The sequence below is a fragment of the Streptopelia decaocto genome, assembly GCF_964273445.1.
Source record: "Streptopelia decaocto genome assembly, chromosome: 11".
Classification (NCBI taxonomy): Eukaryota; Metazoa; Chordata; class Aves; order Columbiformes; family Columbidae; genus Streptopelia; species Streptopelia decaocto.
In genome coordinates, this window is record NC_138666.1 from 14101827 (window position 1) to 14124752 (window position 22926).

The following is a 22926-nucleotide window of genomic DNA, read 5'->3' on the forward strand; positions in this document are numbered from 1 at the left end:
AACAGAAGGGTTAAATCTTAATCTCAGAGGTTTACAAAGCTGCTAGTCGCAGTCTCCTTAAAATTTAATATACCTCGTTAATGCTTACTTGCAAACACTGAAGGATTTTTATGATTATAATCATGTGTTACAGCACCTAGCACTGTTTCTAAGCAGCATACTAATCAGCTTAATGAGATATTACTGCACTTTTTGTTGACTAAAGCAAAATCCCTTTTATTGTTCTAAAGCTTGTCCTTTATTTTTTCCCAAAACATTATCTTGTTTTATTGTACACCAGTAAATATCATACCATCATTTTTTTGTCAAATCATAAAACTATCTTTCTCATTGTAGAATGTGTAATATATTGAATATGGTTAATGGAACTGAAAGTTACAAATGGATCTCTGTTTTTTTTTCTGGCTTTTCTAATGGAAATGGAAGAGATGCATAGCATTTCTTTTTCTATAGGTTTAGAAATGTAAACAGGTGCAATTTCACTGGAAGACAGACAAGGGAGGTGGTAAAAGCCTTTGTCCCTTCCATAATAATTACATTTTGAAATTGTAGCATATTTTAAAATAGTAATTAATGGTTTTTGGTAAACACGCAGAGTGATGAAAGTGCATGTATGATCAAAATTGTGTAGCACTTTTCGGCATTCAATATACTTTATATTGTTTTTACACTAATTCCTTTGCATTATTATGAGCAGGTAAAACACAAAATGCAAATTGTACGTCAGTGATTCAATGCTTGTAACTCTTCCACAGTCTGAACCTACAATATCTTCTTATTTTCAGAGATGGAGGAAGCTAGTTTGTGCCTTGGTGTTTCTTCAGCCGTGCCAGAAGCTGACACCCATCTCAACAGCTCCATACTCAATGGGCAATATTCAATGAGCCAGAAGCTGCACCAGATCACTTCCCAGCTCAGCCATGCCTTCCCAGAGCTCCAGAACAGGCAGAATCCAGAGGAGAAGGCATCAGCACCGCTAGAAGACAAAAGCCACATGTCCATAGCAAACCAGCCCATCAGCAGTCAGATGGCACTGTTGGCAAACCAGCTCAACAGAGAGGTTGATACCAGTTTGAATGGGCGCGTGGACCTTCAGCAGTTCTTAAATGGACAAAACCTAGGGATTATGTCTCAGATGAGTGATATAGAGGATGATGCCAGGAAAAACAGAAAGTACCCATGTCCCCTCTGTGGGAAACGCTTTCGATTTAACAGCATCCTGTCGCTACACATGCGAACTCATACCGGAGAGAAACCGTTTAAGTGTCCGTACTGCGACCACAGAGCAGCTCAAAAAGGCAACCTGAAGATACACCTGCGTACTCATAAGCTTGGAAACCTTGGCAAAGGTCGTGGAAGAGTCCGAGAAGAGAACAGACTTTTACATGAGCTGGAGGAGAGAGCAATTCTTCGGGACAAACAGATGAAGAGCAGCCTCTTGCAGCCACGACCTGATGTGAAAGCACAGCAGCACACCCAGCCAATGCCTCTCGCAAACTGTAACTTGTCTGTGCCACCTAATCACAGCACACCTGATATTTCAAACCCTGTTCCTTCTCCAAAGCCAGTCAGTGTCCAGGAAGAAGTTGTTGCTCAGACGGCTGGGTTCAGATGCACGTTTTGCAAAGGCAAGTTTAAGAAGCGAGAAGAGCTGGACCGGCACATACGGATCCTGCACAAGCCTTACAAGTGCACCCTCTGTGACTTTGCTGCCTCACAAGAGGAGGAGCTGATTAGCCACGTGGAGAAGGCTCACATAACTGCAGAGTCAGCCCAGGGCCAGGGCTCCAATGGGAACGGGGAGCAAGCCACCAACGAGTTCCGTTGCGAAGTGTGTGGCCAAGTGTTTAGCCAAGCCTGGTTCTTAAAAGGCCACATGAGAAAGCACAAGGATTCCTTTGAACACTGCTGTCAGATCTGCGGGAGGCGATTCAAAGAGCCTTGGTTTCTTAAAAATCACATGAAAGTTCACCTGAATAAGTTATCTGTAAAGAACAAATCTCCTAATGATCCTGAAGTACCTGTCTCCATCAGCAGCATGTCCCAGGAAGCTCATGCAAACTTATATTCAAGATATCTGTCATGTTTGCAAAGTGGGTTTCTTCCTCCTGATAAAGTGAGTTTAAGTGAACAAAATCAAATCTATAACAAAGGAGATATGCCCATGAAAGAGAAAGAAGTCTTGGGGAAGCTCCTCTCACCCATTTCTGGCATTGGCCACAGTATTGCTGAAGGGGATAAACATTCTTTATTGGGCTGTCTCAATCTGGTACCTCCTCTGAAATCCAGCTGTATAGAAAGGTTACAAGCTGCCGCCAAGGCGGCAGAGATGGATCCAATAAACAGCTATCAGGCCTGGCAGCTCATGGCAAGGGGAATGGCCATGGAACATGGCTTTTTGTCTAAAGAGCAGCAGATACAGCGCAGCCATGAAGACACTTTGGCAAATGCTGGAGTTATGTTTGATAAGGAGAAGCGGGAGTATGTGTTAGTAGGAGCAGATGGCTCTAAGCAGAAAATGCCTGCTGATTTGGTTCAGAGCACTAAAATGGGCAATCAGAGAGACTTGCCAAACAAACTAGACCCTTTAGAAGGCAGTAGAGATTTTTTGTCGCATGGTATGAACCCAGGACTCGATTACAACTTACAAAGTCATGGAAACATAAAAGACAAGCCAACTGAATGCCCGGACTGTGGAAGGGTTTTTAGAACATACCACCAAGTGGTTGTTCACTCCAGGGTCCACAAAAGAGACAGGAAAGGAGAAGATGAAATAATTCAAGGTAGCCTTGATGAGCGACGTGGGTCTGGAAGTGATCAAGAGTCTCAGTCTGTCAGCAGGTCGACAACACCAGGGTCCTCTAACATTACTGAAGAAAGCGGAGTAGGTGGGGGTCTCTCACAGACCGGAAGTGCCCAGGAGGACAGCCCCCATCCTTCCTCACCCTCCTCTTCAGGTATGATAACTTCTTCTTCCCTTTCTGCACTGAAAGCTTCCTAGCTATATTTGAAATCACAGCAGCAAAGTAGTTTAATGCATTCTCTTGTTAGGTCGTTTCCTAGCGGTCCACAGGGATGTGGTGTTATATGCCAGAACATCTGTGTTTCGGTTCCCGCAATGCCTTTGAGGTTAATTCTCGGCTCACCCTTTTCTCCCCTTCAAGGGCAGGTCTCATGGCCTTTCAGCTGTCACCTCCCCACCCCACTGGCAGCAGTGGCAGGGTCTGTACAGTCACTGATGGCAATGTCACTTCAGGGCCTCTCCCTCCAGGTTTTGGAAGGTGTTCGTTTATTTTTTCCTCCTCTTCTGTTCACTGTGTCCCTCTTGCCAATCTTGCCATGTCCTCCAAGAGTGAGGAAAGATGCCTTCTTTGAGCTATAGTTCAAAGAAATGTTATAGGATTAATAGACAGCATGTTGGCTAACCCTTGTTCCCACAGCCATATCAATTACTCACCTGAGGTATGTACTTGTACCTGGCCACTGGACTGCTTAAAAACAGATTAAAAAATGCAGATTATTCACTTTTTTACAATCTTTTAATTTATGTGCACATTTTAACATGTATGAAGCCTTCTGCTTAATTCACACCTGTTTGAAAGTACAAGAAAAACAGAAATTGGACTGAAACACTTTAATTGCATTGTATGTCCTGTTAACTTGCTGTGTATAAAATAGTAAAGCAGATAATATTTCATTGGGGATGTCTATAAAATATTGAGCTTCCTGGTACAATTTTTGAAGTTACTAGCCTATGACTGCTGAAATAAAATCTCCAAGTAATAACAGGTAAGATTTCTAGCCTCATCTATAGTTCCAAAGTCACTTACTAATGGATAGTAAATTGAAAGTTATATCTTCAGCCCTTTATAAAGAAAGCACCTCACTAATACTGTAATCATTCTGCAAACCTAACAACAGAGGAAATCATGCCATAACAAATACTCTGTTACTAATGGCAACATTGATTTCTGCAATCAGCCATTAAGTCTAGAAAATGAAAGACAGTTTGAGGTACCTTAAGGCATTACATTGCCCACTGTTAAAGAGCTGGTAGCAGGCTGTTGAGGGTAATTCTTTTTAGTTTTGGTAACCCCCCTCCTCTCCCCCCCACCCCAGTTTCAATAAATATTTTAGTATTGGAGGCAATTCACTGTTACAGTTATTAAGTATATGCCAGTTTATTTTTGTTGTTCTTGTCATGCTTCAGTATACTCTACTCCTGAAGCCAAATTAATATAAAAATAAAGTGTTAGTTTGCTGGATTATTACAAACCAGTAAAGAAATTGTTAAGACACATAAATCTGCACTCCACATTCCACAGATTCCTATAGTACTTAATGCTGTTGTTTAAATACCCATGAAACACACTGTCTACTCTTAGAGTCATAGCCTCGTTTAGAATTTATTACTGGTGAGACACATTAGAAAATTCTATGTAGGAACAAGGGTAACAGGCGAGAGCTAATTTCATAGCATATACAGTTGTTGAGATTGTTTTAAGAGGATTGCAAATATGTCAGGATGAAGAATATTATTTTTCTAACTTTCACTTTTTAAAATCCTACACATTGGCGGGTGTGGGGGGGCAGTGGGGTGTAACATTCCTCTTTAATATAGAAAGTGTCACTTTTGTTTTGCAATGCCATAGAGCGATCAGAAATCAAAGATCTCGAAATCATTCAAATTCTGCCTGAAGCCTTCCAGGGCTGTCTGGAAAAGTTTGGAAAAAAAGAGCCCCAGAGTCCTCTGAGTGAGGTTGAACTGATAGAGACTGAAGAGGATTCAAAACAATGCATGTGAAAGTTGGTGTGTTTTGAGTGCCCTGCAAACTTTAATTCCAAGTGTTCTGGTTCGTTAAATGTATTGTTGTGGGAAGTTTTTCCTGTCTTCAGAGGCAAAACATAACACTGCAGTGGTGTGCTCTCTCTGGCCACTAATTTAAAATTATTTTTAACTTAAGCTCCGATTTATTTAATTTGATTATTTTCGCACCTGATGCATTTATATGGAAGCATATAAAATGAATGCAAAATATGCACAGTAACAGATGATAGAAGCATGTTCTTTTTTACTGAAGAAAACCAGACCTTTTATAGTAATATCTGACTGTTTCCTTTAGTCAGTTACTAGTAAATCTGGGAAGGGTCTCATTGTTGTACATCCTATCATGGAAAGTGTGCACATTTTTATAACTCCTTAATCAGATGAAAAGAGGAGAGTGTCGCATTTTACTAGAACAAAATCTAAGTATTCTTTAGTACTTTAAAATTAGATTTTATTGCCACATTGCTGTTGGAACTTTTCATCATTATGAAGTGTGTATTTTATCACTACCTGTGAAAAATAAACCTGAGTAATATAAAGAAATCAGATTTTTTTTTTGTATGGGAGAATTAAGTAGTCATTGAATCTTCTATTAAGAAATTACTGCAAAACACAGTTTTACAAATTTCTCAGACTGCATAACAATGTCTCAAAACTTAATTTGCATCACTTGATTCTTTTTTTGTTGAAAACTGGGTCAGTAGGGCCTGAGAAACTATTTTTTCAGATCTTAACCAATGAATTCTTCTTTATAAATTGGTGCTCTTAACATGATAGTAGTTCTGAATTCATCATAAAAACCTTTTTACACAGTGCCTCTTAGAACAGATCTCCAGAAGAAGGCTTACAATGAGTGGCAGAGAAGTCTTTGTTATCTGATGTAATTCTTTGCAAAGGAGGATTGGGAATGGAGTGCCTGTTTAAAAATGTCTAGCTCAGGCTGAGAAAAAGAAAGGGTCAAGTTTGCAATCAAACAGTTATTGCAGAGATGTGTGACTGTCACTGGCTGGGCTAATGTGGTATGCAGCTGTTTGTTATGTGAGTAAAAGAATGTTTGAATCAGTGAACATGTGAAAATGACTCCAGTGAACCAGAAAATGTGTTTGTTCTTTAGCTCTCCAAACTGCTGAGAACTAAGCTTAAGATCAACTGCTAAAACTAGGACCTTTGACAAATTGAGAGGTCATATTTTCTAACAGAAATGAAGGAAACTAGTCACACAGATCATTTCCCTGTGTTTTTCATTGTTTTATCTTGTTTTTTGTTTACTTTTGTGTGAAATTATGAGAGAGTCAAATAAATGTCATTTCTGTCTCCACATACAATACAAAGGGAAACTGCTGTAAAAAATATGTGCCTGCACATACTCTTCCATATGCAGACGGGGCTGTGTGCGTGGAGATGCTATCTGGATGATTCGTGTCTAAATGCAAGCGTGCTGCTGAAATTAATTTTGCAGCATCGCAGCCGAAACGCAGCAAAGCAGGGCTGGATGTCCAGTCTTATTTCGAGACCTCTTATTTTAAACAAAAGTTGTATTTATACAGGTTTTGCTTAGGAATTAATGCATGGAATAATTAAAACTTAATGTAGTAAGAAATGATACTGTTCATTATATCCAGCAGGGCAGTACCTTCTGCATTTTCCTATAATTTTGGTGTGGGGATAATTGAAGTCTTGATAGTATGAAAGGGGTAATTGAATGCACTGACCCTCCAGTTCATTAAATAAAGTAGGCCAAGTTACATGATCAATGGAAAGCACAGGGATTAAAAAAAGAAAATAAAATACTGTTAAATATAAACCCTTATTCTTGTATGCAACATTTAATATTGACTTTGGCATAGTTTGTTTGATCAGCTGTTTTGGAATCTTTCAGACATCTTTTGAGGGGGTTAAAATGAGATTTTTTTTTTTGTAGAAGAACTTTCATTATTAAACACAGAGTTTCAGCCCATATTTATGTCCTTTGACAGAACACATAAAAAGCTTTTGTACTAGGCATCATTGCACAGGCATAGCAAAGACAGTGATATGATACTCTTTTTTCTTTATCTGTCTTTTTCTTTCTTCCTTTCATTCTTCTTCTCTCTCTTTTTCTTTCGTTCATTTTCTTTCTCTTCCCTTCTTTTTCTTTCTTTCTCTTTTCAGTGATAGTCATCAACTGTTCAATGTGAACAAAACAGGCAAAAAAATTTAAGTCTGAGGATTAAGATCTTCATTTTTTTGCTTGTGCATTCCAATTGTTCTTAAAATATTTGGCAATGTCAATTAGTAACTGAGCAGAGTTAGCTGATGAACACAATTTTCCACTAGACTGAGCACCCTATTGTTGTCGAGCTAACAGCAGATTTCTGAGGTCATTATCATTCCCTGGTAGCTTGGCCCAGCTGCTTCATGCTGCAAAAGCCAAACTTTATACTGGAGCTGTGGGATGGCTGCAGCAACAGGGGGCTGGGAAGGGAGGAGTGGGAAGTTGGCGGAGAAGCTGCAGAAAGTCATTAGCGTCTGAGGAAAGAGAAAGTAAAAGTTTCTAGGTGTTTCGAGGGAAAGCTGCTTTCCAGCCCGGCTTCCTGATTCCTTCCGGCCTTTTTTCCTGCCTCAAGGATCGGTTTAGTCTTTCAAATGGGATGACTGAGGAAACAACAGAAAAACACAATTTCTGTCTGTACTCAGTCCTAAATGCAGGACTTGAACTAGCCCAGTACCTCAAGGTTTCCTTGAGCAGGTATAATGTTTTGCTTCGCTTTGCTCTGCCAAGCAAGAATATGGGGGTAGGTAGGGGAAATGCTTTATTTTTCTCTTCCCCCAGCTGAAGATATTTTACCTTATGAAACAATTGCAAATATTGAGCTTGAGAATTGCAGGCAGCAAGCATTGCAAGCACTGCTTTGGCAAGTTTTCAGTCACGGAGGATGGCAAACAGAACTTTTATTGTAGAAATTCTGTTTAATATAGGCATTTTCTCTTTCTGCTTTTCTTCTTTTTTTTTCCTTTCCTTCCCCCCCCGCGCTTTTTTCTTTTTGTCTTTGTTGGCCTCATTTGGTATCAGGTTCAACAAGATGCAAAGCTGCACTTTTTTAAAGCTCAGCTGTTATAACTGAGCACCATATGCAGCCTTTCAATCCCTGATATGGAATACTGTACATGCTGCTCCATGTTTGTAAGAGATTTACAGAAGCTTGAGTTGTGTGTATTAAAGCTGTGTACATCTAGACATTTGGGAAAGTACTTACAGCAAATCTGCTGCGGGTGCAGGCCTATACTAATAACCTGGCAAAGAGTCAGCTTTTACTCTTACATAATGCCTAAATTGCCATCTCTGTTGAAAGGTCAGAGTTTACTTGTGGGGATCATCACTGTGGCCCCAAATCTCTGGTGTGTGCTTTTTTTTCATTTATTTATTTTTTATTATTTTTCCTTCTTTTCCTTCTTCACACTGGCTTAATTGCAGACTCATTTCCTTTTACTTCAAGACATAAAAAGCAACTTTAAGAGGCTTATTTTACAAGTAGAAACACTATAGCTAAGTATCTTTGGTAATGTTTTGACGTTATAATGTTAATTAATGATGTTTGAAAGGCTAGGTTTTATTTATAGGTGCATTACTATAAATCTGGGATCAATTCCACTAACACTAGTGAAATAATAGAATTAGACTCGAGATTGCTGCTGTCAGGATATGTTCCATTATGAGTAGCAGCTGCAAAAGGGCTACTAGAAAAATAAGAAAACACCTCCCTTTCATGTCTTTGCACAACACGCGCTTTATGACCTCTGGAGGGGGACACAGTGAATTTTGTGCAAGGCAGATGTCTAAGTCCTGTCATGAAGGGAAAGGCCACAGACTGATTCCACAGACTGATTCTCTTTTCCGCCTCTCATGGCATGTTCAAGTAACATGGCCTATTAGTACTGAGAATGTGATCACAAGAAAAACATATTTTTAGTTGCTGGGAAAAAAGACTAAATCCCAGTTTTGTGTTTAGCCCTCAGATTTGTGTGTCTGCCTGTCTGTCTCTAGGTATATATGATTGTAAATGATGCCATGAGATGATATATCAGGACAGCTCTCAACTGCATTGAAGGGATGTTTGTTTTAATTTATAAATTAATGAATTTAGAGGTTCGGCGTAGGTGAGACCCCAGATGCGAACTTCATCCAGTTCTTCTTCTCTGTTTCACTGGTCTCTGGTATATTGAACCCCCGTGTATTTCTGTTGTATTCCAGTGTCGTTTACAGCTTGTTTCTTGGCATTTGGTGGGGCCACTCTCACAGGTTATAGGGGCACTGTTAAATTATTACAGTGTGATCTAACACAGTGTGAGGAAACCTGAAATCCAAATGTCACTGTCTTTCCTGAGCCTGCCTTGGTGCCCCAGTATCACACCCCAAGTTAGAGTACAAGCCCACAAGTCCTGGAAGAAGGTCAACATGTCTGAGAAACACTGACTTTTTCTGGGAGGCTAAGGGATGCGATTTGTGATCCTGAAGTCCTGAATCACTTCGGCAAAAGAAGTCTTTGACTAACACTGTTGCCAACTGTGTTCACTTCATCCTTGTCCCACCAAAGCCATTCTGAGCTTGTGGCATCTTCTCTAGTCATGGCTTGACCTAGTTGACTGCAGCAGCTTAATGCTCTTCTTTCTTATTTAAAGATGGGGGTTTCCTGCTTGTACTGTCAAAGATCTTACTGCCTAGGCTAGCAGTTTAGACAGTCTCAAAATTTATTAGACAGTTACTTTGGGGTCCAAATGAAACCCAGAAGCTTGGCTGCAGTTTCACAGGCTAGCATAGAAGTGAGTATTATCAAAAGTGAGGGGGAAGAAGAGGGGGAAGGAAACATTAGGCAGAGGTCCAAGAATAGGCTGAAATACCAGTGTGATATTTTCTGTTTGTGCACCGTGATCACGCGGTGTGGAATGTGACATTCCTAGGAGCTCAGTCATGGACAGCCTAAGTCCCTGAAGAACCAAAATGCCTCAGATACTGCAGGTCCAACTGATGAAGGCAGCCAAAATTGGGCATTTGTAGGTGTGGGTCCTGGTAGGGTCTCTGACCCCCCGGGGACAGGTCTCAGAGCCTTCCCACCTGCCTCCCATGCCCCAGGGAAGGTGGGAAGGGAGGCATGGCATGCTTGCTGGATGGAAAGAAGCTGTGGTGGGATCTTACGAGGCCCCCAGCTGGGCTTGGGCACAGCCCCGGCAGGCTCCTTCCATCCTTCTCTCTGTCGCTCCCTCGATGGCAGTATTAATCCCTAAATAACACTCCTTTTCCTTCCACTGTAAACCACACTCAGTATTCCTAGACTATTTTCCACTTCATTCCAGATTTTTTGCACCTTAAACTTTCATTGTCACATAGCATGAACAGAGACTTGAGAGGGCATAGTGGAATAGCCATACTTCGGACCTTGTTTAAATACTAAACTAAAAAGTAGGAGGCAGAAGTAGGGATTGGACTTCTGGACCACATCTGGGTTTTTGAGTTCATCTGTGATCTTCCTGGAGCAACAAAGATACTCCAGTGTTAATGTTAGGATCTTGCCAAGTTAGAAAAATTACAAAATGTACAGTAGAGTTACCGCTACTTATTTTTCAAATGTGCTTTATAAGGGTAGCTGTAAGTGGAAATTATATAATCGTACTTCTGTCAGCTGTGATTCCTGCTCATTTCTGTCCTGAGTTCTAGCTGTGTTTTCCTCATGTTTCTTAATTTAGGTGTCCCTTTCATTAGGTTTTTAGGAATGCCTTACCACATATATCATGGGCTAATATAATTGAAAACTGATCTAATCACATCTTATCTAACACCTAGGTAAGGGAGTAGTCTATTTATCAAAGACTGCATAATTTTCTCTTTTAATGATGTAACAAAACTATTCAGAGGGGGACTGAAGTAAATCTGAAAAGACTTTCTGAAATGTTTTAGGCATCGCTCATAAATACTTCACACTTTTCTGGGACACTTATGAGGTACCAGGTATGATCTGACTGAGACTAAAAGGTGATTCAAAGATTTCTGTGAATAAAAGAAAAGCAGACATTTTTAATCATTTGGAGAGAATTCAAGGAAAGAACAGAACATCTTTGATTTTTTTTTATTAACTGGAAATAGATGGGCATGAAAGAATGCCATATATGTAAAAAGGAAAAATTACAGGAGTGCAAGTTGACATTTACTGTTCTTTTGTGTATTCCAGTGCCTTTATTTTAATCTCATGGACATAGAGGGGCGGTTTTATATGTCTGCACATATCTTTGATCAAGTAGATATCTGTTATGATTAATATTTTCCATGTTATTCTGCTACTGAAAAAGTAGGCAATGACTTCTGAAGGGGAGGAGTTTGTCGATCAAGTATTCTATTATTCTATAATTTTATTTGTTTTCATAAAATAATTATGATGCCAGTATAGTGAAGAACCTTAAGTCAACATGCAACCACATTTACCACACAATGGTATCAGGGTCACCACAGTTATTTCCTATTCTGTGTAGAAATAATACTGTGGTTGCTCAGATGTTACTATCTAGTAACTATATGTAAACATTGACTTTGTGATGGTGACCACTGTAGTATAATTATAATGAACTTTCTTTGAAAGAGGGGTAAGGAAAGTGGACATTACAGAAAAGGTCAAGCAGTAGTAGAGGACAAATACAAAGTGCTTTACATGACTGTTTCTTTGGCTATTTCTTTTAAGTCCTATTGTTGAACATACTGACACTTTGCAATGAAAACCAGACTCCCTTTCATTGATACTGAACGGACAGGGGTGTACAACTTGGGCAAGGCGATAACACGCATTAGCTGTGATTTGCAGCCAAAAGAAAGGTATGAAAATTAACTATTGTGTAAGGGAATCCATGTTTGTTACTCATCTACCAAACCCTCATATGCGCTACCTTTTATATTAAAGCTCGACTATACTGAAGAGAATGTCTGCTGGTAGGGTTGCACTGCCCCTCTCACTCTGCATTCAGTCTTCTATGGGTGGGACGTTCAGTAGCTCTCTGAACATGGGGAGAGAAACTGAAGCCAGTGACACTGCCGCAATAACACCAAGGAATAGTCCCCATTTCTTTTGCACTGAAAGAACTGTAAAAAGACCTGAAACTACGTTTGCAGCAGCCAGAACTGAAGAACTCACAGCTGTGGGTACAATTGATGCCCATCAATTCCCAGGCTTTCTCCTCACAGCTCCCCTATGGTGAATAGCAATTTTTTTGCAAACATATCTTAGGGCAAGAAAAGATGCAAAGTAGTGACCCTCATGTAGGTTCTCAGTCTATTGAGGAAAGTGATAAATATCAGAATTAGGCATGCTGCAGATACCTTGGTTTTTTTATGTGCAGCAACACTGAAGTGATCTCATCAACTATCTGAACATTCAGCAAGTCCAAAATCAAACGCTTGTGTGTCAGATATAAACAGCTGTATTTGTACTGTTGCTCTATCTAAAGAACATGCCAATTGCTTTACTGAGAGTGAGTTGAGAGAGACTCATTACTAAGAACATGTATAGCATTGTCAATGAAAAACATTATTGTTCTTTTCCTCAGTGGTTTTAGTGTCCTTGCTTTTCCTTTCATAGGCACCCGTGCTAATATATCTTCAGACAATGTGGGGCCTGATTCACTACTCCCATGCACAGTGTGTCATCATTTACACCTCTGCACAGTGGGTGGGAAATAAAGACACCTTAGAATAGTAGCACTTTGTGCTAGTTTACATGTGTTTTGCAAAAATATAAATGACTGTGCAAGGCAATGGAGAATCCGAGTGTGTACGGCACTGTTTTTATTTTATTTCTCCACAAAGGTATATCAAATGAACTTTTATCAGCAAAACTTGAGCAGAACTGCATATAGCAAAGTGTAGTTTTTTACAGTGAAAGAAGGATGTCCAGCTGTATGGTCAGTTAGAAGGTGGGTGAGTGTGTCCTTATGCAGTGATGTTGTCTTACTGGGCTTTTAGTTATTTCCTGCCCTTGATTGGCATTAAGCTCCTATACTTTCTGTTGAAAAAAAATCAGATTGATTAAGCTGCTTTATTTTTTATTTTATTTTGACTTCTGGACATGTATTTAAAAAGCACTGCTGACTTCAATTTAACTTGATAGGCTAGTGAGCCCAGAAAACATGGTAAGTTTTTTGAAGTTAGATCCTTGACACACTGCACTACTGTTCATGTTCATCATCTGGGTTTTCACAGCTCTAGTCAGAATTTCAAAAGATTCCTTGGCCAAAGAAAATACCAGACGTTAAGTAGCAAAGGGCTTTCTTAAATTGTAGAGTAGAGGTTGGCAAGCATAGAAGGCAGCGTTTCAAAACTGTGTGTTTTCATTGTTGCTGTGTTTGCAGAAAGGTTCATAGGAGACAAGCCAAAAAGAAAATAAAGATTAATGTATTGAAAATAAATATACAAAAGGTCAGTTTTTAAAAAATTAGGTAGGGTAGACTCTTTAGCAGTGATCATTTCATACACTGATTTCTATTCGGTAATTTTCAAAACGGTCACTGATGAGTAGGTGGTGTAATAGAAACAATGTGAAAGACATCAGATCAATTAAAAAAAATTCTAATTCTTTAATGGAAAAAAAACAACACCCACATGTGAGCTGATTATTTTATGTATTTTCCTTATATTATGTACAGAAAGCAGCTTCTTTGCTTATATCTTTAAAACTATATTTAATTGAATGCATAAATCTGGTTCTCAGCTGCACATGTGGAACCATATTGAAGATCAAGGATTAAAGGAAATAGGTTGTAACTGTACACAAGATCTTGAAGGCATAATGTGTTTTACTTTCAAAATACCATCAGAAAGTGAGTATCCTTCTAATCTGACTCCTGCATGAAAAAATTGTGGGACAAGTGGACTCTTTCTCTAAGAGATAATATGAACATCAGTGATATTTATACTGTGGAAGGATGAGTGAGCTGTTGAGCATGTAACAGTTATTATTTAGGTGTTTCTTTTATGCATTTTATTTTGTTATCTATCTTTATAGTTCACTTTTTATTCTATTTTTGTAAAGGCTAAAGATATAGTAGTAGCATAGCTGTGAAGAATAGAGTCATTCTCTGTTCTAATACCAGTTAATATCATCTTTGGAAGTATAAATTAGAAGGGCAGGAATGTGAACTAGGAGTTGTCCAGGTTCGTGGTTGGTATTTTGTTGGTGTGACCCCATCTCACGTAGTGATCAAACTCAGCAGGCAGTTAGCATGGAGCTAACCAGGTTTGTCTGCCTGTGACAGTGCCAAAAGCAATAATGTCACTTCTCTTCAAACCTTGCAAATTGTACACCAGGAAAGAGGCATCATGCTTCAGATGGATAGGAAACCACAAAAGCTGTCCACTCCGTTGCATTCTGAAAGAGAGAGTGCCCAGAAGTAGCATTAGAAATAGTTTTTGCTGACATAAAAATCCCATCTACTATTTTCTTAGACTCTTACCATTTATAGTACATTCTGCTGATAAGCTGAGTGCATCCTGTATGCAGGGCGATGTAGAAATAGATGACCTACCCTGAATTACTTGGTTTATAAGGTCTTGCTTTTGATTATCTGTGTCTGGGTGGGTCAACAAAATTCAGAACTTCCTTTGAGACAAGTAACAGGCAATGTTTGCTGGCATGTTTGCTTCCCTTTCAAATATTCCAAATTGTACAGACAAAAGACAGATTTGGCTTTGCATCAGATTTGCTAGAGCTCTACCTCCTTGCCTTTGGACTCCAGCTTGCATTTTACACTTCTGTCTGAAGTTGCTGAAGTATTAAGCTTGTGTGTGCACTGTTTGTACATAACAGCCTTTCCCAAGTGACTGTTTAGCACTATTAAAAAACAAAACCAAGACTGGCAATAAGATTCTGGTGAATGTAAATTGATTCTATTTAAAAATGGCCCGTGGCATCTTTCTGTAATGACCATCTTTTCGCTGCGTGCTGAATGCTGGTGGCATTAGTGAATTAAAAAATACACAGATTTTCAGGGATTTGAGCCTGATTTGCATTTACAGTACAGATGTTTAACACTGTTCAGCAGTGTAGTGGACTTAAAGTGTAGGAAGAAATATAATGCAAATACACTTCAAGCCTTCCTGACACTGCAGGACTGCTGTGTGTTGCATAAGTATTAAGGTACGTGCTTGTAGCATTCTCAGTTTGAAACTTCTAATGCTGCATTCATAAAGCCAAATTCTGATATACCACTACCATCTACTATATTTTAATCAGTTACATCAAGTGTAGTTTAGTACAGTGATTTGGAGCCAAATATAAGCATACTGATAATTTTTACTGCTCCTTCTGTAAATGTTGTGTTTTGAGAGATACTCCTTTCTTCAGTGTTTGTCACTGGATAACTTTTTTAAAATCGTCATCTTAATTCTTATGTTTATTTTTTAATTTCCCGTCAATAGGAACAAAATCAGTGGCTTTGCCTGTTATTAATATTTAAAATATAGGTGTTTCAGTTTTTTTAACAACCTAGTTGCTGTGGCCCTTTAAGTTTCCTTCAGTCGTTCTTTACCTCTAAACAATCTTTCATTACCAAGTTGTTTATCTGAGAAGAAAGTGAGACTGTCTCTTTGTATAGCTGACTAACATCACTCTTTTTCTCAAAAAGTCATTACACACTGACATCATATTGTTCTTCATTAGATGATCTGTTGCCTGAAAGTATCTTGGTGACACTGAACTTGAAAGCAACAAGAGCACAAGTGTTAAGATGCCTGGAGAGCAGAGACTGGCAGTACTTTGCTCAAGCAAATATCCAAGATAATTTTAAAAAGGCATTAACAAATACAAACCACCCCCACAGAGGTAATTTTCACCTCTGAATTTTTGCTTGTTTCTTAGTCCAGCTCAGACTTCAGCCATCACTGTTACAATGCTGGAAGCCAAGTCCTACCTAGCAACGATAGCCATGTACAATAATTTCAACTTAAAGAAAAATAACACAGCTGCTGGTAGTGTCCAGAGATTTCTAGGTGCTTTCCAACAATGAAAGGGTAGTTTCTGTCTTGAAAATGTATGTGTGTGCATAGAAAAAGACCTTTGATGTTCACAAAGATACGATAGTGCTGCACTGTAATTGTCCTTCTCTGATTAGTTGAAAACCTTATATACTCAATAGATTTTATTTTTCGTATTCATGAGTTCCACAAGAAAAGCTCACAATATAGTTGTTTGTGAAATTTGTGCAAGTCTTCCCTTAATTTGTGCTAGTTTACAAGGCATTTACTATAAACTTTCAGAATTATTATTCCTGTCCCTGGGTGGATAGCTCTGGTGGTGAGTTTTAATATGATGACTGGTTGAGAAAAATCTTAATGTTTGACCATGAAGCTAAAATTTTACTTTTCTTGTATTGTTCTCTTTAATTGTACTGTTCTGTGAAATATTCCTCCCATGCACTTATTTGATGTAGAAGGAAGAAGAATACCTCACAGAGAGAGGACCTGACATGGCTGCAGTTGTCTCAGAAACCACTTAATGATCACTGTAGCTTGTGTTGTGTGTTTTGTCTGTGTTGTTTTTGTTTGTTTGTTTGTTTTTGTGGGTTTTTTTTTGTTTGGTTTGTTTGTTTGTTTACTGATAATAAAGCAGCAATGAAAGACTTAAAATAGGTTTCCCTTCAGAAGTATGAATTACATTCCCCTTCAATGGGACAGTGGAAGTGAGGCAAGGACAAGAGCTGTGTGGCCCAGAGGGGTGTCCGTAGTCTTCCTCGCATGTTCTACCTGTTGCTTCAGATTCCCTCTTCCCACTTAGCCCCAGCTGCAGTTGACACTCTTCCAGATCAGGCATTCCTGTGGCCACTAAAACACTGGTTACATGGATGGTAATATGCAGTGAAGTTCCTCCAGCTGTTACCCTTTCCAAATACTTTTTGACTTATGAGGAGCCAGAGCCAGGTGGCCCTTTAATTCTCCTCCGATTACCACCAAGGGCTCTGCCAGCTGTGGTGGTGCAGTGAGATTCCAGCTTGGGAATCCCTGGTACACAGTAATCAAACACAGAGCTCGAACGGTTAATGCTCTGTTTGCAGATCCTATTGGATAACTACTAAAGTTGCAGGGGTGAAATAGATAAAGTTGGAAAGTCTGCAGTAGAAGTGTTTGCCTTTATACTTATTTACTCACTGTTGTTGCCTTTGTACAATAATATCTTTTCCCCAAAGACCTTTGAGAAATTTGATCACAAAATAGAAAAAGAGTATGTTTGTTCTGGGTAAAATTTGGAAGCATTGTTCTGATGACACCTGTAAAACATAATTATAACTCCCATAGCTGTTTCCTCTCATATTTAGAGAGGAAAATTCTTTGCCTCTAATCTCAGGTGCATACCTGTGGAAGGCTTAGATTCCTTCAAGCAGTATCAAAGTAATGATAACAGTGTGCAGCTGCTGACTGTCTTTTCCTTGTTGTTACTCACCCAGCTGTTTAGAGGAGACGAAAAAGAGAGAGAATATCTCTAATCAGCCATATGGCACTAAGTTTTATTTGCCACAGTGAGTTAAAACGCACATTATTGGTCAGCATCTTGAATGCAAATTTTGACATAGCTTTTCAAGAGTACCAGATATAAGGTGTAAAAAAGATCAGATATATATAATTCACATTATTTTATATTAAGTACAGAAATGCTTAATTCTGTCTCAGTGGAGTTTCCATGACTGGAGTCTGCCGTACCCAAAAGATGATATGAGCATGGAGTGCAGATCTGAGCCCCTACTTTAGGTCCTAAAAGGTAAATTAAGAATTGTTGAGATGGCATTTCAGATTTCTACAATGCAGTTTCAGTTTGCTTACATTGTACATGATACAAATTAGTATTCTGGATCAGACCACCGGGCCATGAAATCTAGCAGGTATCTTTAGTAGCTGTTGATGTTTGTAGCGTGTATATACAGTATTTTTCTCATTAAGAAAAATTTTGATTTCACTGTTATTTTAAATTGAACAAGAAACATAGAATTAAGTATGGGAAAAGATTTTTGCCTTAAAAGAACAAAAACAAAAAAAACCTAACTTTTTTGAGTGCAGGTGAGTGTTAGGGGAGAAGTGAGGGACTAATATGTGTGTGGCTTTAGTGAGTCTTTATTCTAGAAATTGCTATGGATGATGAGTTTTTGGGAACTTGACTTTTAAAGTTTAGTGTGCCCCCTTTTTAAACTTTTTCTGCCATTTCATGTGTGCATATGACTCCTTTGGTAGTCCATGTAGTGGCTTGAAATATACTGTGTGGGAGACTAATGGCTGTAATAAAATGGAGATGGTGGGCACACACCTGTGTATCTGGGATTGGGGGCATGACTTAAAAGGTTTAAACTGAGGCAGATTGTAACCCTATTCATACTGCTTATCACAATACTACAAGAACCCTATTGTATTTCCAAAGGTTTTATGAATATGATTCATTTAGTTCTCCTTGTAATATACTAAAAAAAAAAAAAATCCAGAAAGCACGATACCCAGTTCTTCTAAATGTCTATAATGCATAGATCTCAAAGATATTTCATATCCCTGATTTCCTGCTCACAGTACTATTTGTGTCCTGTGTATTTGTTTATGGTAAACACTGGTAAGCTAGAGATACTGAGATACCGTCCTGTTAAGACATTTTTGCACAGGTTCTGATCACTTGGATGAGTGTTTCCGATGACACTGTGGTGGGGTACCAGTTTGCAGAGATATGAAGCTGAGATAGAAAGAACTGTGATTGGTAAGCCAGAATAGTTTTTCTGGTTGATGCCATAAAAAATCACTGTGTACTAATGTTATTTAAAAAATAGACATGCTTTTTCCATTTGGTTAATGATACTGGATAGTATAATCCAGATGAGTGGTTAGGTCTTCTGTATTTTAAATAGTCTCTCTTTTGTGATTCTTAATGTCCTTTGACTTGTACTTTATAAGGTACTAAGAAATGTTTGATCAGATAAGAATCTTATTTTCTAAGAATAGCCACTTACATGGTTCTGCACTGTCTTACAAGTTTGTAATTTCATATGGTGAGGTGCTATCTTTTAAAAAATAAGTATCGACCCATATAATCAATACAATTGTTATTTGTTTCCTTATAGAAGCACTATAATTAAAAGTATCATGAGAGGATTCAAAAAAAGGTGGGCAAATATTTTTCCATAGAATATGATTCTTTCTTCATCTGATATCCCATGTTTCTGCTATTCTCACTGTTTCCATTGCTGTTACTTAAAAGGCTTTGACAAATATAATAGACTTTGCGTAATGATTCCATTGTAAGTCACTTCCAGCATATTATAGTGTGTGGTTAAAATGATTCTTGTGATTACCACTCTCCAGTGCTTGTACTTTATCATGGTACCAAATAAAATTAAGAGTAGGAATATTCCTTCCTTTACTCACTAATATTTAAAAAAAAATATATGTTAATGTAAAATTACATTAATTTATTCACAAAAAACTATTTTTAGATCTTTTTGTTCCACAGTTCATTAGGAATTATTTTGCTTAAGAAATAGATTTAAAAAATTTGGAATATATACATTTTTCTGAGAAATTTATTGTGCAGTTGGGAACATTTTGTAAATACAGTTTCTCAGGGAACAAGAGAATGCCATACACAGAAGGACTGTTCTGTAGTAAGAGATATGGAATGGAAAAAGCCATACTTCATTTCGGCATTGTCTTTTCACTACTCATTTCAAGTGTATGGTTATGTATCTGCAGGTTCTAGATCTGTGCATACCCCCATGGCAGAATCTGCCCTTCTGTCTTTTAACCCAATATGACAGCTTTGTTAGTCTCGATGTGGTTATTTTTTTTTTTTTCCTTCATGAGTAAGCAAGGGAATAAAGAGCTGGAAAAATTAAGGAAGCTTTTTTACCCCTACTTCTTATTTTCCCTGGAATAACAGCTCTAGGGGATGAGTGTTCTGTTGCAAATGACTACCGTGCATATGATGAGAATACCTTAAATAGTATTATATTATTACAGGATTTAATAATGCAATGGTGAAAATACTCAAAAAGCAATGAGGTGAGTGAATGAGCCTAAAATTAAATTATGTAACTTAAGTGGAGTATTTTAAGTAGAGCCCACATACAATAATATTAGTCAAGAATGTAAAAGACTATACCTGGAATGGTAAGCAACAGTCTACAGGGTGAGTCTTCCCATTAAATTGATATAATTGAGGGACTGCCTTTATGTATTTTGTGGGTCTGGAATATGGTAACTCTAAACTTAAACTACGAGAGGAAAACAGACAAACAAAATGGCAATACAGTGTAGTCATCTCCAACTAGATGAAAAGCTACCAATCGGGTGTGTCCCATTTATCTTATAGTACATGAAATGTTCAGGAGACATCAATGTGCATAATGTTTGCTTCACTGCTATCTACCCATAATCACAGTCTAAACAGCTTGGTCCTTGAAGCCTCAGCTCTGTCATACCACCTCTCATTCTTCACTAGAACACATTTACATTTAAGGATGCTGAACGTTATGATTGCTTTATAGCAATCTGCTAGCCTGGAGCAGAGGAGACAAGCAGATCTAAGCATACTGTACTGAACACTGTTTACACTTAGGTTCCCTGCACTGTGACTCCTATCAGAAATATATGATGTCTAGCAAAAATCTGTGGTAGTACTTAGCTGTAAAACTTTGAGAATTGTCTCAAAGAAGTAAGAAATCAGACAAACCAACAGCTTTTGTTTCTCCTGCCTTAGTACCTCATGACAAAGATTTTTAATGAACTCCTCTTTAAGGTTATTGGAGTTCTTTTGGCCATCTATGTCAACAACAATCTCAAACTACTGGCTAGAACAATTGGATTAAAAAAGTATTCCTCTGCATCAGGGTGGCAAAGTCATTTTCACTGGGGGCCACATCAGCCTTGTGATTGCCTTCAAAGGGCCGAATGTAATTTTAGTACTGTATAAGGAGTAGTTACTTTTATACAGTCCTAAAATTACATTCGGCCTTTTGAAGGCAACCAAAAGGCCGATGTGGCCCCCGGTGAAAATGAGTTCAACCCCCTTGCTCTACCTGTTTTAACTTTCAAACAAAACCTCATATCCTTTTCTTTTGGGCCTCAGAGACTTAATAGCTCAGACTGTGCTCTGATCTATATTGACCTTGTCTTGCAAGCCCTTAACCAGAGTTAACAGAGTTTAACTGGTTAACAGAGGTTACCAGGGTTTACAGAGTTTAAGCTTTGGTGAGCATTAACCTCCTAAATCTGTTTATTTCTGAGATGCTGGGAGTCTTTGATCATGCACTCCACATTTAATACGGTTTCATTGATGACTTCATTGCCAGAGTTAACTGAAAACTGTGTGGTTTTAAATCTCAGAAGAAACGAACCTGCATTCTGCCTGGTGTCTGTCTTGCTGTCACTCACTGCTTGCACTCTCAGAAGGAAGCACTGTTTATGCCTCTCCTGTCTTCCATGTTTTCGGTTTCAAATCTGGAAGTGTCCCTTCAGGAGATTTTCTTAGTTCTTTTACTATTTACTTATAATACTATATGATATTCAGCAATCACCCTATGCCTTGCAATGGTTGAAGAAATCTGTTCAATATCTGTTTCCAGTTGACTCTGCGTAATGACAACAACTTCTTATGTCCTGATCAGATGTTTTGTCTGGAATGCTTAGATCTTCTCAGACATGCTTTCCAGTATCATACTGGATTCAAGGAAAGCTTCACTGGGAGCTTCAAGTTCCAGTGAGAAACTTATATTTTCAATGATGTAAAATTTTCCAAAACCTCAAGCCCGCGGTTGAAAAATTCCTGATTCACTTAGGATCCAAGGTTGTTCTTGGGATAGAACATAGAGTGCCAGTGGGTTGTGGTTTGGTTATACTGGCCTCTTGTGACCCTGCTGGTAGTTGCCAGTTATAATCATTATTTGGGGTGGGGAGTGAATAAATAGAGTCTAAAACCATTGGTACTTTTCTCTCTTGCTTGTTTGTTTCCCTTAATTATTTTAGTACTGAAGAGAGATGTTGGATTGAAAGCCATTGAGTTTGTAGCCTTTTATTTGTTGCCACAGCAGAGGTAGTACAGAGATGGTAACTCCACTCCACTCAAGCTAGTGCTTTCTATATACCTACCAGCTCTCAGGTAGTAGTGGCTGTCTTCTGCCACGTATAATCAGCCTCAAACCATGAATTTTAGGTGGAATATTCTGTATTATATTAGTGATTCCTGCAGTCTCATTTGTTTGGGAGTGGACTTCAGGAGATCTTCTTTGAGAAGATCTTTGTTCTTACTTTCATTTTTTAGTACCTTATTGTTACTTATGTTTGAAGGTCTGTGTACTACTTATGCTACCTATTGCTGTCTGTGTGAATGTTCTGTCTCCTGATTGAGATCTCTTCCTCTGTTGATTCATAACTATTTTTTTTTTAAATATATTTTTGTCCCTAGTATACTGGTAAAACCGCATCTGCTATGAAGTTGATCACATGTCCTATTGCTGAGGGAGCCTTTGGGCAGGAGGTCTTTCCTGGTAGTTAGTCTTGGGAGAAGTATTAACTAATTCTGTGATCAAGCCTTAGGCTTTATGAATAAGGACTGCATATGATAAGTACAGTAAGTACAACTAGTCTTGATAAATTTAATTAATTGCACAAATGCTATAATACCTGTATAAACTCAGACATTAGAAGTCGATGCATCTTTATTCTACTAACAGAGTGTGTCAGGTACTTTGCTGTCTCTGCTTTTAGAAGATGAAGTCTCTGGGCTAGTCTCTGGGCTAGTATGGATTCATAAGCTTCAAAGATTTATCTACATGCTTCTTCGTAGATGTTGTCCACTTCTCACCACAGGGTGCTCCCTTGTTTTTGACGGAATCTATTTTTGCCTTCTTCTTTGATGTTTTCTATAGAGATCTGTATTTTATCCCAGGATGTACAGATCTGTTTATAGTAACACATTGTTTCAACTATAAATAAAATAAAAATACTTAACCAGCATCATTTGGTCAGCTTCCTTCATGTTTAATACATAAACAGCTAGCTTTTACACAACATTTTTTGTTGATGAATCTCAAAATAATTGAGAAGAGGTAAAATATTCCTGATT

General features: G+C 38.4%; 1 protein-coding gene across 1 annotated transcript in view; it reads left to right on the top strand.

Moving 5' to 3' along the window:
* Positions 1-785: 785 nt before the first annotated feature.
* Positions 786-22926, top strand: part of ZNF536 (zinc finger protein 536) — a gene marked incomplete at its 3' end in the record, with an annotated part of 182786 nt that continues 160645 nt past the window's right edge. The window contains exon 1 of the mRNA XM_082062540.1: positions 786-2957. Coding sequence (XP_081918666.1) covers positions 788-2957 — 2170 coding nt within the window. The 5' untranslated portion in view covers positions 786-787. The remainder of the gene's footprint in view (positions 2958-22926) is intronic.